The sequence below is a fragment of the Otolemur garnettii genome, unplaced genomic scaffold, assembly GCF_000181295.1.
Source record: "Otolemur garnettii isolate 467f Iridium unplaced genomic scaffold, OtoGar3 scaffold00214, whole genome shotgun sequence".
Lineage (NCBI taxonomy): Eukaryota > Metazoa > Chordata > Mammalia > Primates > Galagidae > Otolemur > Otolemur garnettii.
The window spans coordinates 1,418,751-1,435,697 of NW_003852609.1; the positions used below are offsets into that span (position 1 = coordinate 1,418,751).

At 44.5% G+C, this 16,947-nt stretch overlaps 1 protein-coding gene across 1 annotated transcript in view; it reads right to left on the reverse strand.

Moving 5' to 3' along the window:
• Positions 1-16,947, reverse strand: part of RELL1 (RELT like 1) — a 55,712-nt gene that overhangs the window by 21,373 nt on the left and 17,392 nt on the right. The window contains exons 2-3 of the mRNA XM_003801626.3: positions 7,515-7,739; positions 4,451-4,522 (exon numbers count right to left, since the gene is read on the reverse strand). Of these exons, the coding sequence (XP_003801674.1) occupies positions 4,451-4,522; positions 7,515-7,739 (297 nt within the window). The remainder of the gene's footprint in view (positions 1-4,450; positions 4,523-7,514; positions 7,740-16,947) is intronic.

Sequence of the window (16,947 nt, forward strand, 5' to 3'; positions counted from 1 at the left end):
CTACAACCAAAAAATAGCCAGGCGTTGTGGCTGGCGGCTATAATCCCAGCTACTTGGGAGGGTTAGGCAACAGAATCCTTTAAGCCCAGGAGCTGGATGTTGCTATGAGCTGTGATGCCACAGCACTCTACCAAGGGTGACAAAGTGAGACTCTGTCTCTAAAAAAAGGAAAAAAAAGAAAAAACAAAATAAAGAGCAGCCTGAGAAAATGAATCACCTATCCAATGATGACTGCCTATAAAATGAAATGTCCAATTATACCAGGAAGATAAAATACATCAGAATCATTACCAATTCTTGTTTTTTGTAGACTCGTGTTACTAATATATCTGTGAATTCCTGTAATTCATCTTTATCTCTTAGAAGTTACTAGCAAAGAGCCCCTTGGTTTGCTGAATGAAATCTCATAAGAGTACATTCGAGTTTCTATTTTTGTCTTTTTAGGGGGCAGGACACAAGACTCTAACTTTGTCTCCCTGGGTAGAGAACCATGGCATCAGCCTAGTTTGTAGTGTGGGAGCCAAACTAATTAACTCAAGTCACAAGTCAAACTACCTCCTTTTGCTGTTTAATCAGAACAATAGGCTGCCGCATACCACACTTAGGTGTTACAACCCACATCCTGACCCCCCTCCCCTTTTTGCACTCGCCACTCTACTCTGCACACGCCCCACTTGCGACCTTTATCCCTTCCTTCTCATTCGCTCACCTGAGACAAGAAGACTCATCCCTAAGCCAATCAACCCTGAACACGACCACCCTGTCCCTGTCAGTTTAGGACAGACATGGTTTACCTACCAATAAGGGGATGGGGTGGGATGGTCTAATGGGAGGGAAGAGGGAGAGATATAAAGGGACTTTCTGGATAGTCTGTAAGGGCTGCTCCTGTTTTTTCTTAAAGGGCAGCCCAGGCTCTGAGCTTGAATGAATAAAATTCCTCCTGCCTTTGCAGCGATGTTCGGACTCTCAGAGTGGTGCTTGAATTGAGTCTGGAGGTTAACAGTAGCAACCTCCGATTTCTGGGCTGAAACAATCCTCTTGCCTCAGCTTCCTAAGTAGTTGGGACTACAGGCACCTGCCACAACACCCAGCTATTCTTTTAGAGATGGGGTGTTGCTTCTGCTCAGGCTGGTCTCAAACCAGTGAGCTCAAGTGATCCACCCACGCTGGCCTCCCAGAGTGCTAGACTTACAGACTTGAGCCACTGTGCCTGGCCGAGAAGACTTTCTAACCTAACACCTTAGTATTAAAACACACACTTTAATTCAGTCGTGAAGTTACCATAAAAGAGCAATCCTTGAACACAGCTCTGGTGAATTCCTGCCTCCTTGCATATCATTCATGGCTCCCACAAGACTCTTGCAGCGTCCTGCCAAACCCTGGTCAGCCTGAGTCTAGAATGGGTGCTCTTAACCCCAACACTCTCCTTCCTACCAGTCAGTGTCCAAGTCTCCACACAGAGAAACACAGGTTATGGGATGTTTGCAAAATCGTCATAGCAAAGTTTCAGACTGCACTTAGCAGTTTATAAAGGAATCCATTCTCCCAAAATAAAATAAAATAAATAAACTGAGCCTCAGGATAAAACCATCCAAAGGGATCTATCACCCAGTGTGAATAATCAGGGGTCCTTAGGAAATCATCTCCCCAACTTTTTCTGTCACAGATAGTTCAACGGCTTACAAACTCAGCTGTGGAGTCCCAGGTACTTTCCAAACTTCCACACCAATGGGCTCCCAAACACGATTCAATTCAGTCTTATTTAGAAAGACAAATTAAAGCATAGCACTGGGGTTAATCCAACCCTTGGGATTAGGAGACAATCAGTGTGTTGACGTGGTATAAAATGAAATATATCTGGGTCATTGTCCCCAGTTCCTGGCACAGAGCTCCTAAAAGCCTTGGAATTTCCTGGGTGATTCTAGTGTCTTTTGTTATTCATAATCAGCCCCCAAGGATCACACCTGACTTTAGGCATGGTGGCTCGGGGTGTGGCCCCTAGACAGCCTGGGGTGGAGCCATACATCAGAAAGACAGGGTAAAGTCAGGGTTGAACTTTCAGCCCCACCCAGGGATCGCTGAGAAACTGAGATGGGAGTTAGAGCTGGACTTTAAGCTCTATAACAACTCTTGAACAAGATGCCACGAGCTTCCAGAGTGCACAATTCCGCTGGAGGGCTGACATATGCTGAGGGGGGTATGGAAGCACCAAGGTTTAGAGCACAGACTACGGAGTCAAAACATTTGAGTTCAAGTCCCAGCTCTGCCACCTATCCCAGGGCAAAACTGGAAAGTTAATGAAGCACTGTGGGCCTCAGTTTCTCAACTGCAAAAGAGAAATAAAATATCCAAATTATAGGGTTGTTGTTCCCTGGAAAGCCCCGAGAATAGGCCTGACACACAGCAAACACTCCTTAGGTGAGAACTTCAGCCCCTGGAAAAGTTCCCACAGTTTCTTTCCATTCATTCTGATTCCAGAATTCAGCAGCTGCTCCAGCTCTCAGAAGGCCAGGTCCCAAAGTCCTGTGAGCTCCCCAGTGCCACAGAAGGCAGTCTGGAATGTGACAGGCACAGAGGCAGGAAGGGGCCATACACACGAAGCCTCTGTGCCCTTCTGGGACAGATGAATTTTTTATGCCAAGAACATATTCATGTATTTCTTGTGCAAATTAAAAAGCACTTTTTCTTACGTAAAATAAACATGCATGATTGAGTGCTAAGAAGAGCATCACCAAACACATCCTAGCAAGTTTCAGAACGCACTTAGCAGTTTATAAAGGAATCCATTCTGCCAAAATAAAATAAATAAAATAAAATAAGCCTCAGGAGAAAAACATCCAATGGGATCTCTGAAGGGGGGGTCTCTGGAAGACAGCTCAGAATCCAAGTGTTCTGGGGGGTTTTGTTCTTATTTTTAAACACCATCCTCATCATTTTGGTTATCTAATTTGGCAGACTGCAAAAATTGAAAGCCGCACACTGGAAGAGAGGACGGACAAGACCATGGTGAAGGGACGCTGCCTGTGGAACCAGACAGAGCCGGCCGCTCACCAACTGTGAAATTCAATCACTCGGAACCTACAAAATGGGTCTAACAGAACCATCTTCACAGGGATGTTTTGAGGACTAAGGGAGAATATATATATAAAGCACCTTGACCTCTGCCAAATACTTAAAATCATCAGTAAAAATTATGGTGAACCATATGGAAATGCTGTCTCTCTGAGTTACAGCTGCGCAGTCAAAAAAGATGACAACCAGTCTGAAGCAGGCAAGGGCTTGCGCGGGGCAGCCGTGAGGCTCGGGGTAGGGGAGGCCCACAGAGAAGGGCTGAGGGTGGTCTTCCAACTTCCAATTTTCAGATGAATGGCCCAGCATCCTATGTGAGCCAACACTGACCAGAGCAAAGGCATAACACTGAACAGGGCAAAGATAAAGCTTGGGAGAAATTTTCTTTTAAATTCTCATGAGAATCCAAAGCATAAAAATCCACAGCTATTGAGGATGTGGGCAAGGAGTCCCACATATCTTAAAACTTAAGGGGATGGTGTCCTCTCTAAGTTAAAAACCAGCCTTTGGAACAATGACCCTAATTTATTTGATCAAGATTAAATTAACCTATTTAAGATGAGGGTTTAGAATACATTTCAGAGGGAAATATGTTTAATTACATAAAAGTTAAACTTTTCAGAAGCTTTAACACTTGTGACTAAAGAACACAGAACAGACAAATCTACAGACACAGAAAGCAGAGCGGTGGTGGCCGGGGAGGGGAAGGGGCCTGGCTGCTTAGTGGATATAAAGCTCCAGTTTAAGACAATGAAAAAGTTCTGGAACTAGATTGTGGTGGTGTTTGTACAACACTGTGAATGGACTTAATTCCATCCAATTGTACACTTTAAAATGATTACAATAGTAAATTTGGGGGGGCGGGCCAGGCTGGGTTTGAACCCATTACCTCCAGCATATGGGGCTGGCACCCTACTCCTTTGAGCCACAGGTGCTACCCTACAATAGTAAATTTTACATTACGTCTATTTCACCACAGTTTTTTACGTACAAAAATAGACACTATTTGACTGCTCACTATACTGAGCACTTTATGTGTGACACTTTACACCAGTGCCATGAGGTAAATTTTATTCTTATCTTCATTTGATGGGAGGTCACTGAGGCTTCATGAAGTAATGAGACTTTCCCCAAACCACACACAACCAGTAAGTGGGAAGCCAGGACCTGAGCACGAGCTGGCTCTCTGCAACGCACAGACCAACTGATGCTCCCAGAACTCACGTGAAACCATTGTGGTTGGTTAATGCCAAAAACTGAGGTGTTCAGGAGCTTAAGGAAAATTGGCAAGAGGGTCCACACAAATTCTGGCTCTTCAAAGAACATTTTTAATAAAATATATGAACACTGAATTATTCTGGAACCCTAAAATAATTCGTACCTTCATTTTTCATGATGTAATGGACAATTTGCCCAACAGTGTCACTATTTTCATTTATACTGTCATTCAATTCTGAAAGAAAAGAGAAGACGGGACAACAGGTTACAAGTGGTCACCAGCATCCTGTCAATCAGTCTTGGAGCCCAAGACGTCACTAAATGAACTGTTTCTAGAAACCTCCGGCGATGACCCATGGTGCTAAGATTCTGGGCTTTATTCCTTCAGCCCCAAACTTCCTAATGCATAACAAGCTGGACTCCCTGGGCATAATAAGCAAAAATAGGAAGTATCAGAGCTGCCCATCACATCTCTCTCAAGTTCAAATACCCACTGACTTTCCATGATAACAATTTGGAAATGCATTTTGTATCAGTCCTCAATGCTACTAATTCTTTTTTTTTTTTTTTTTTTGAGACAGAGCCTCAAGCTGTCACCCTGGGTAGAGTGCCATGGCTTCACTGCTCACAGCAATCTCCAACTCCTGGGCTCAAGCGAGTCTCCTGCCTCAGCCTCCCAAGTAGCTGGGACCACAGGCGCCCGCCACAACGCCCGGCTATTTTTTGGTTGCAGCCATCATTGTTGTTTGGCGGGCCCAGGCTGGGGATTCAAACCCGCCACCTTAGGTGTATGTGGCTGGCGCCTTAGCTGCTTGAGCCACAGGCATCGAGCCAATGCTACTAATTCTTTCTTATCGTGTCCTTTCTTCAACCCTTAGGACAAATGAGAAGAAGAAAGCTAATTTTAAAAAAATTTCTCCTTGAATTTTATTTTAATTACAGGCTATTATATAAATTACTACTTTACTTTTAATTGGACAATTATTCATCCATGTTTATAAAATTCTCCTGTCCTTTTTTTTTTGAGACAGGGTCTCACTCCAATGGTGTCATCATCGCTCACAGCGATCTCAAATTCCTGGACTTAAACCATCTCCAGCTTTAGCCCCCTGAGCTTCTGGAACCACATGCCCACATAACCATGCCAGGCTAATTTTTCTTTATTTTTTGTAGAGATAGGGTGATGCTGTTGCCAGCGTGGTCTCAAACTTCTGACCTCAAGCAATCTTCTTGCCTCGGCCTTCCAAAGTGCAGGGAGGCATGAGGCATGACACCTGACCTCAAAACTCTCCTCCTGTCCCCTTTTTCTTTTTCTTTTCTTTCCTCTTTTTGAGACAGAATCTTTCTTGGCCCTCAGACTTGAGTGCAGTGGCATCATCATAGCTCACTGAAATCTCAAATTCCTGGGCTCAAGTGATCTTCCCACCTCAGCCTCCCAAGTAGCTGGGACTACAGGCGCCCTCCACCATACCTGGCTAGTATTTATTTGTTTGTTTTGGGTTCTTGTTTTCTACTTTTAATAGCGACAGGATCTCACTCTTCTTGCTCAGGCTGGTCTTGAACTCTTGGGCTCGAGCGATCCTCCTGCCTCAGACGAAATTGCTCGGATTATAGCCCTGAGCCACTGCCCCTCGCTTCCTTTCCTTCTAAATCTTGACCTTTATTTGTCCATAAACTCAGTTTATTTTGGGGGGCTCCGTACCAGCAGAAAATGTGGTGCTCTTTGGAAAAAGGCAAACCTCCACTCTGAAGCCGATCTGTATAATTTGTTTCAGTAAGACAAGAAGGAAGAGGGAGGGCTGAAAATCCATCCTCGTTCCCAGACAATGAAGCAGAGGTTCCGCCCATTTGCACGGAAGGGTCTTCTCCACGTGCAGGTCAGCTTCCCTTCTACGTGAACGCGGGGAGACAGCGTGGAAGCTGACTGCTAAGCCAACCTACGGGGCACCCAGGGAGGAGGAGGCAAGGAGGCTCCTCTTTCTGTTGACAAACACTCCGCTTGGGTTTGCTCATAAGCTCACACATGACTCATCGTGCCTCAAAGGTCAGTGGGGGTGGGAAAAACCAACAGTCCGGCAAGCTGGCAAGGAACGAGGAACCTCCCCCACCCAGCCCTATGAGCTTGCTTGAAGGATGACCTACTCCAAATGTCACCTTTCTCCAAACACTGACTGCCCTTACTAGCCCTCTAGGAGGCCCAAGTCAGGAAAACCTCCCTAACAGATGATTAGAAAGAAACACTGGTGAGAAGATAGGATCTCAAATCTGGGGGTTCTGCAAACATTGCCTCACAGCTCCACAACATCCTGAAGTTAATGGGAAGGCCCCAGCTTGCCACATTGTCACTGCACTCATCACACAATCATTTACCTAAGAAATGTAAATCCCTTTCACAAAGGTTTAAGATAGAATTCCTCTAGCAAATGTAATGCTACAAAAATGGTGAGACATTTAATTTTTTCTTTCATTCTTATTAGAATCTGATTCAATGATAATAGTAAGGGGCTGGACATAGTGGCTCACGTTCAAAATCCACGCACTCTGGGAGGCAAAGGCAAGGAGGGCCCCTTGCAGTCAGGAATCTGAGACCAGCTTAAGCAAGAACCAGACCCCATCATTCCAAAAAATAGGAAAACATTAGCTGGGCATGGTGGCATGTGCCTGCAGTCCCCAGCTACTCTAGAGGCTGAGGTGGGAAGATCACTCAAGCCCAAGAACTCAAGGTTAAAAGTGAGCTATGATGATGCCACTATACCCCCAGTCTGTCTCTGATAGAGACAAAGGTCCTGTCTCAAAGAGTAAATAATAATAACAGTAAGGATCAATATTTACTGTTCTCTGATCAATATTTACTGATAGGCCATATTCATCTCCTAAGTTTCACAGTAACTTTACAAGGTGAGGATTATTACCCTCACTTAAATTAAATTAAAATGTCAACTGAAGAAAATTAAATGCAATAAAAAGGAATTTAAGTTAAACTATACATAGCAAAGATTCGGAGCATACCTAACTTGTCCAAGGCCATAAGGGAAAATTACCTGGCAGGTATTCATTAAATAAAAGCAAAGTTTCAACCCCAGGTGTGATTACTAGAAATCTACACTGAGGCAGTGCACACAGCACCTGCTAGCAGAAAGGATCGTTTGGTCTTAGAGACAGAAGGCCTGCCTCACTGGTTTCTTACTTAGAAATTCCCTGCCACAACAAGGACCCAGGGGACTTACCTATCTTTTCAACCTTTTCCTCTTCGATGTCTTGCTCGGCTTCTGTGGTACAACGATAGCCTTTCTTCTTAAGCAGGTGGCAGATGAGGACCCCAAAGAGCCCCATGATAAAGAACACAGGCACAAGCGCATATGCGATGTACTCTGGGTGTCCATTCCCAGAATTGTTAGCAGGCGACGGAGTCGTCTCAGTCCTGGAGTGCAAAGTGCGGCTGCCTCCATTGTCTGCAGAAAGAAGCACGCACGGCCTTGTTACACATATACGGGGGCAAGAAGAGCCTAATGGCCCTGGGGAAATGTCACGTAAGTCAGCATCTGCTCCCAAACCACGGGTCATGCAGAGACAGGCGGGTCTGACAGCAGAGGCACAAAGGGTGAGAACCCAGGCTTGGACTCCAACAGTCTGAGTCACCTCCTGTCCCTGCTACTCATGAACTGGGTCCCACCCAGAGTTATCTTTTCTTAAACCTTATGAACCCAGTTTCTACTTCTTCGTGTGAAAGAGGCTTGGAATGAATGTTCGTGGTTTTAGTTGCGTGCGCAGCAGAGGATAAACACGCCAACGTTAGGTGGTATTATAGCACAGTGCTTAGTGATTAAGAGCATGGACTCAGGGGCCTGGGCTTCTATTCCCAGCTCCAGCACTTAGCAGCTGTGTGACAAAGGACAATACATTAATATCTCAATGTCTTGATTTCTTATGAAATGGGCTACTAATAGCACCACCCAACCTTCTAGGGTTGTTATGAAGATGAAAGAAATTACTGCATTATGACATATAATTACGCTTAGAACCATTTCTGCAACGTCGCAATTGCTCGCCTGCATGCCTGGCACCCCCCAGGCTTTCGTGCATCCCACTCAGGAGAGCAGACGAGACCCCTATCTTCACGTAGCTTATGGTCTAGAACAGTGGTTCTCAACCTTCCTAATGCCGCAGCCCTTTAATACAGTTCCTGTGGGTTGCGGCCCACAGGTTGAGAACCACTGGTCTAGAAGGATTTAGTAAACTAACATATCTAGAACATGAAGAAAAGGGGAAAACAGGAGATGGCCGCAAGATGGTGGCTCAGGATAGAAGCATAAAAATGACAGCGTGTACATCTGCCCATTCATTCACTGATGCAAACAAACATTTACCGCAGGCTCGACATGTGACAAGCACCACGGTAGGAAGTGGGTGATGAGCAGCATACACGGGCCCTGCCACCGTGGAGCCAGGAGGGTGGCAGGAGAAACAGCCGTTAAACAGGGCAACACCCAGGCAGATCCCGACAGATGGTAAGAAATGGTAAGAAGGAAAAGAACAGTGGGGGCAGCAGGAAGACCACAGGCACAGGGAGCCAGGGAAGAAGGCTTCTTGGAGAAAAATGAGGTTTGCTCTTCGACATGTCAAAGCGTCACATGCACACACACCACTCACAGGCAACCTGCACAGGGCCACCGGGCTCTGCAAAGGGAGCAGCCGTGAGCCTGGAGCCTACGATTATCATCAGAGATGTGGCCAATTAAGATAGCAGAGAGAACAGACTGTGCAGATCAGCCTGCAGAGTTCGGTGCCACAGGAAATGAGGTGGGCGGTGTCACACAGAGGAGGTCAGGCGATGAGGACTAACGCTGAAACCAAGTCCCAGGATTTGGGCTCCAAAGGGGCAGAGTGAAATTTTCTACATCAGGGACATTCACACATAATGCTAAGGAAACCCAGAAATTAGAAAGCTAGAGGCATTTAATTCTAAGTATTCTCAAGAGGATTTTGGTGAAAAGAAAATCTGCTCTAAGGATCATATTGGGGACTAATATTTGGTGTGAAATAACCGCAGTTCATCACAGGGGCAAGGAGCCACAAAAAGAAGCTTTACTCACAAAGCAGGGGCCATAGAACAAAAGGTTGGCCCTCTTCTGTATGGAAATGCACATAGAAGGAAATGACTAGTTTCTTTGGGTTGAAAGAGGTTGCATTCATTATTTTATCAGAAAACCTCTAAAAATTGGAAGAACCTTTAATTTTTTTTTCTTATGTCTTTCCCCAGGAATCAATATAACAAGTAAACAAATATCTATCTAAATTAAGATTTAGCCTCTAGCCTTAATTTCAGTAAAAACCAGAAGCATCAATTTAATACCTTCTACAGCTGTATCTAAGTTGTATTTATTTATTCCTTTTAATGATATATATTCCATACAAAGTAGGCAGCACGCTGTGAGGCATTTTTACTCAGAATCATCATCTGTTTCAATCTGAAGGTGATAATAAATTCTCTTTGGGGGCCAGTGGGAGATAGGGATGAAAGCAGAGAGACTCAGAAGGGGAGCGGAATAATCTCCCCCTGAGTGAGGGGGTTGCACATGTGTCTTCATCCTGAATTTGACGTTTAGCAAATGCTTACAAATACTCATAGAGTCCTCTGGTTTACAAACAGTAGAACCTCCATAGTTGATCACTTCCTACCTTGACCACCTCCTTAAGTTGACCTAATTTTCATAGACTGGACATGCACCACACGTACATATCAGAACAGCGGGCCTAGTTCTTTAGGTTGACCAGTTTGTTACAGTCCCTTGGTGGTCAACTTACAAAGGTTCTACTGTATCATTCACTTAATTTCCTAACTATTGTACCATGAATAAAACTGAAGAAGACTGGAATCTAAATTGGTGAAACAAAGGAATAACAGAGAGATATAAAATAGCACCAAGGTTAAAAGCTCAGACTGCCTGGCAGAATAACATCTTGACCTCATACTAAAAATGTCACCCTGAGCAAGTAATTTAACTGTTCTGTAACTCAGTTTCCTCATCAGAATAGTGGGATCAAAACACTGATGATTTGTTATATAATAGTAGTAACTGGAAGACTTCCTCATGGAGTCATCGTAAGGATTTCCAGTACTCAGAAGAGTGTCTAAGAAAAGGTAAGCACTACCAAAATGTTTTAGTAATCATCATTATACACCTGCACTATACAACAGGGTAGTCACCAGTCACAGGTAGCTATTTAAATTTAAATTTAGGTCAACTGAGCTTAAAGTTAAAAATTCAGTTCCTTTATTGCACCTGCCACATCTCAGCTACGCAACAGTCCCATGTAGCTAACTGCTACCCTTTTAGGCAGTCCAGATAAAGAACATTTCCATCATCCAGAAGGTTCCATGGGACAGTCCTGTTATACACCATAAAGATAGTTAATGAGGCCCTGGAGCAGAGCCTCACACCTGTAATCCTGGCACTCTGGGAGGCCAGGACAGAAGGACTGCTTGAGGCCAAGGAGCTCAAGACCAGCCTTGACAACAGCAAGACTTTGTCTCCACAAATAATTTTTTAAAAGTTAGCCAGGCAGGTGGCGCCTGTGGCTCAAAGGAACAAGGCACCAGCCCCATATGCCAGAGGTGGCAGGTTCAAACCCAGCCCCGGCCAAAAACTGCAAAAAAGGGGTAAAAAAAAGTTTTTTTTTTTAGACAGAGCCTCAAGCCGTCCCCCAGGGTAGAGTCCCCCTGGGTAGAGTGTCGTAGCAGCAACCTCCAACTCCTGGGCTCAAGCGAGTTTCCTGCCTCTGCTTCCCAAGTAGCTGGGACCACAGGTGCCCACTACAACACCTGGCTATTTTTTTGGTTGCAGCGATCATTGTTATTTGGTGGGCCTGGGCTGGATTCAAACCTGCCACCTTAGGTGTATATGGCTGGTGCCCTAGCCGCTTGAGCCACAGGCGCTGAGCCAAAGAATTTTAAAAATAGCCAGGCATGGTGGCACTTGCCAGTAGTCCCAGCCACTTGGAGGCTGAGGTGGGAGGATCATTTAAACCTGGAGTTTGAGGCCAACCTGGGCAACAGTCAAGAAGCAATGACACCTGTCCAGAACTGTGGGCCAGGGCAGAAGAGGGCTCTGTTTGAGGAGATGGTAGGCTCAGCAGAGAGACTGGCTGAAGAAATGGGGACACCACTGATAGGACTGCACAGTGGCACTCAGAACACAGGTGAGACGTGCACCCCAAATCTCCAACTGTTTCAACCCATTCAAGCTGGAAAACCCAGCAGAGGAAGGAACTAGCAATCAGGGTCAGAATGGACAGTAGTCACAGCCAGAGTAAGGAAGGAGACAACAAAGAGTGAGAAGGTTCCAGAAGAGAGGAACCCTAACTCACTAGTTTACTATGCTAATCATTGAATCTTCACAATAAACTTACAAGAAAGGGTTCCTCATGTCACAGATGGGCAAAAAGAACAGAGAGAGTCACATTCCCAGGGTCACACAGTTACTCAGTGGCAGTGCCTGGACCCAAGCAGTGTGGGTCCTGCCTGCTCAAATAGAGACGGCTCCCTCTTACCCTGGGCTGTCCATGTGTGCATTAATAAAACATGGCTTATCCAAGAGCACTTTTCAACCACCAATGTCTGCTAAAGGTATATTTTATTTTTCTTTCAACAATATTTCATATTATAGCTACTTTTCTGCTAAAAATGCTAAAAAACACTAGCCTCCTCTCTCATATTTCACAACTTGATTTAGATAGAGGCTCCCCAAACTTCAAAAACCTTGGGTTCCTATTAGCACAGCAAGAAGTAGGAGATGTTTTGAAAATGCCCCTGCCAGACTCCAACACAGTTTATGAGATGAGCTATAAAAGTCTACTGTTTGTCCTCCATCTTCCTCCCAACTCCCAAATCCCAGGTCACCTCATACAGGTCATACCCTGGATACCACCCTCCCCCAAACACAAGCCCATTATCATCTCACCTGCAGCATCTCCGGAAGCAAGAAGCCCAAAAAACACTGCTCAGCTCTGATGAGCATAATTCTCTTCCACAGCATTGCAAATAAAAAAATATCCAACAAAGGCTGGCATTTATGGAAATGCTTTTGGGTTTTTCCTGGGCCCACCCGGGTTTGGTTAATTCACTGTATTCTAGGGAGCCACAATGTACATGTGCTTTCCCAAGAGCCTGTTGAGAAGATTACAAAGGAAGATGGTGAGATAAAAAAGATTGAGGACTTCAGGGAACTGAGGAGGAGGCATGAGGAATGGGTGGAAGTCAACCTAAAAAGTCAATAGCAATTTTCTAGCTTGTTTCCAAGTAATATTTGCATTTCCAACCGACCCCTGGTCAGAGGAGCTGAGAGAGAAGGGCACAGACACAGCCTTCCTCACACCAGTGGGCATGGCTTGAGGAAGGCAACATAATGGGAAGACGATGGTACGATAATAATCAGAGACTCCACACAAGGCAGCTTTGTGCCAACCAAGGCCAAGAGCATTTTGAAGGTTCTGATAGCAATTCTTCCCCTGTTATCAGGAAAGGGTGTGCATTCCCAGAAGCTAGAATTTCCTAGCAGAGTGGCCCAAACAAACCCTTGATGGGAAAGGGAGCTGGCTGATGGGTAGGTAACCCACACAAGCTTGGTTGGGAAGCAGCTTTGCAAACACACCCTGATCCCCTATTTTTTAAGCCAACGTTCACATCACAATGTCAAAGAATGGTCTATTTTTGGTCTAGATTCCAAAGCAGAGTGGCCCAAACAAACCCTTGATGGGAAAGGGAGCTGGCTGATGGGTAGGTAACCCACACAAGCTTGGTTGGGAAGCAACTTTGCAAACACACCCTGACCCCCTATTTTTTAAGCCAACGTTCACATCACAATGTCAAAGAATGGTCTATTTTTGGTCTAGGTTACAAAGCTAAACATTTACTTTTCTAAAGGGTTTTGTTCTTCATCCACCTTCACCACTAGCCACCTCTATGATACTGAACACATCACTTCATCTTGCTAGGTCTTGGTTGGTTCACCTGAAAAATTACAAACAGGAGCCCATGTCTTCATGGATCTCAAACTCTCACAACTCCCCAGCCTTCTCTGTCCCCATCTATAACTCGCTCTGGATTGATGCTACTGGAGATAAAAACACAAGCCTACCCCCCATGTCCACAGGCCAAATCCAGAAAACTCTGAAAATAAATGTTTTAATAACTCATTTCACAATCAAATCCAATCTGACAAACTCATTTGGTAGCAAAACCTGTACTGACCTGATGTGAGGCTGTTTATTAAAACAGTCTCCATTCTGCTTAGTTTGTTGCATAAACATTAATAATATATCTGACTCCTCAGAATGGGAGAAGATATTCGCAGGTTATGTCTCCAACAAAGGTTTAATAACCAGAATCCACAGAGAACTCAAACATACTAGCAAGAAGAGAACAAGTGATCCCACTTCAGGGTGGGCAAGAGACTTGAGGAGAAACTTCTCTGAAGAAAACAGGCACTCGGCCTACAGATACATGAAAAAAAGCTCATCATCTTTAATCATCAGAGAAATGCAAATCAAAACTGCTTTGAGATATGATCTAACTCCAGTAAGATTAGCTTACATTAAAAAATCCCAAAACCAGAGATGTTGGCATGAATGTGGAGAAAAGGGAACATTTCTACACTGCTGATGGGAATGCAACCTAATACGTTCCTTTTGGAAAGATGTTTGGAGATCACTTAGGAATCTAAAAATAGACCTGACATTCGATCCTTCAATTCCTCTACTAGGTATATATATTAGCCAGCTCCCAGAAGACCAAAAATCACTTTATAATAAAATATTTGCACCAGATTGTTTATTGCAGCCCACAATTGCTAAGTCATGGAAGAAGCTCAAGTGCCCATCAACCCACGAATGGATCAATAAATTGTGGCATATGTACACCACGGAATATTATGCAGCCTTAAAAAAGATGGAGATTTACCTCTTTCACGATTACATGGATGGAGCTGGAACGTATTTTTCTTAGCAAAGTATCTCAAGAATCAAAGAAAAAGTATCCAATGTACTCAGCCCTACTATAAAACCAATTTATAGCTTTCATATGAACACTATAACCCAACTATAGCCCAAGAAAAAGGGGAAAGAGGAGAGGGAGAGGAGGGGAGGAGGAAGGATGAGTAGAGGGAGGTTAATTGGTGGGAACATACCTACAGTGCATTTTACAAGAGTACATGTTAAATTTGCCAAGTGTAGAACATAAATGTCTTAATACAATAACTAAGAAAATGCAGTGAAGGCTATGTTAACCAGTTTGATGAAAATATTTCAAATGGTATATAAAACCAGAACATTGTATCCCATAATTGCATTAATGTACACAGCTATGATTTAGTAAAATAATAATAATAATAAATCTGACTAGTTTGGGGTGGAGGGCGTCACATAATTGAGAGTTTAGACCATTGGCCCCAAGGGTTTCTGATCACTGCAACACTATGAGGTAAGTTCTGCCCTTTTAGAGAAGAGGAAACAGGTTCAGAGAAGGTATAGCACTTACCCAAGGTCACACCATTAAAAACCAGGAAGAGCCTGTAAAAACCCCAAACAGACCCTGTTTCAGGACTAGCCTCCATCCCGCCTCACCGGCCTATTTCAGTAGAGCTAGGATGTAGGATGTACTAGCTAGTGCAAAACAACCTCCTTTATTAAATTTATGGTTTAAACACAGTTGAAATCAATTGCCTACACTAATAAAAGGAGAGAAACCAAAGCAAAGTCTACAAAATAAAATCATCCCTGGATTATTTCTATTTGGCTATAGACACAACTGGAGCTCCAGTCACGGACACACCACATTTGCCCAAACTTAAAACGCATGGGGAGAACAAGTGAGCTTATATGGGAGCTGGGAAACAATGTAAGGCAGTACACAAGCAAGAGTTAAACTTCACAGTGAACCTGAGGCAGCCCAGCAGACACACAGCTGCAGCCCTGCCCCACAGTGCAGCTGGGACAGGGCAGGGTGGGGGGCACCTGGACAGCACCCACCTGCTGGAGTTTATCCACCCATGGAACAAAATCACACTTCACCCCAACTGAATGCAGTACCTCAATTACTTTATTTTCTCACAGTTCTGTCCTAATGTGATGGATACATGAGCATTAAAGTCTGGGCAGCAAAGACCACTTTGAGAATAGATGGAAGCCCAGACAACTTCGCAGTAAAACTCGCAGAAGTCAGCAATGCCAGGCTATGAACCCCTAAGAGCACCTTGAACAACTATTGTTATTGATGATAATTAATTATCATTTTTAATGAGCAATGCATTTTCAATACAATTGCTCAAAAGGAACACTTAGAGAACAACACATCCTCCAGCTGGGATTTCCCCCTCGAAGAACCAGGGTCTTTGAGAAGGGAAGTAGTCACTGAATTTTGCTGGACAAGAATGGAACAAATATTTTGCCAGGCAGGAGGTTAGGGGATTCAGATCACTCCTGAACTCTAGCTTGCTATCAGAACAAAGAACTGAAACTATAGTGAGGTGACACCAGTACACAGAAACAAAGAAACTTTAAACAAAAAAAAGAAAGAAAGAAATACTTACCAACCCCAGTTTCAATTTAAACTAAGGGGGAAAAATTAACTGCAGCATCAAAGTCCCTAACACTCTCCACACCACCTGCGATTTCCCATTTGAAATTATTTCCTAGTGCTACAGAACTCTCTAACCAAACACACTTCCCCTAAGGGGCACCAAAAGATTAAATACAGAAGACAGCCACAGCCCCCACCCTCTCACCCCCACTTTCATGCCCCCAACCCTACCCAAAACTATTCCAAGGGAGGGAGTGTAACTCCAGAATTCCAGTGTTTTGAGAAGTCAAGGACCTCAACTTCTAGACTCTTCCAGAACCTTCCAGAATACCTAAATGATGGTTTATATTCAAGAGACAAAGCTCATCTGGCCTGGCCTTCCCCTAGACTGCAATAAGTTCAGCTCAATAGTTATTAGTCAGGAAGCCACCAACCATGCCTCCAAGGCAGAGACAGGCAGAGAAGGCTGAGGACTCACCCTCCCACCCCACTGGAGGCAAGCTCCCACTGACCTTCCCCTCCTACCAGGTCTCCTGCCCTTTTCCTTTTAATATTTGCACTGTTGTCAGTTTGGGGATTTTTTTTTTTTTGGACAGAGTTTCACTTTGTTGCCCTGGGTAGAGTGCCGTGGTGTCATAGCTCACAGAAACCTCAAACTCTTGACCTCAAGCGATTCTCTTGCCTCAGCCTCCCCAGTGGCTGGGACTACAGGCACCAGCCACAATGCCTAGCTATTTTTTAGAGACGGGGGTCTCACTCTTGCTCAGGTTGGTCTTGAACCTATGAGCTCAGGCAATCCACTCACCTCAGCCTCCATTGGGATTATAGGCATGAGCCACTGTGCCCAGCCAGGAGGATATTTATGTATGTATGTATGAATGTATGTATGTATTTAGACAGAGTCTCATTTTGTGGCCCTCGGTAGAGTGCTGTAACGTCATAGCTCACAGCAACCTCAAACTCAGGAGCTCAAGTGATTCTCTGGCCTCAGACTCAAGAGTAGCTGGGGCTTGGCGCCGGTGGCTCTAGTGGCTAAGGCGCCAGCCACATACACCTAAGGTGGCGGGTTCAAATCCAGCCCTGGG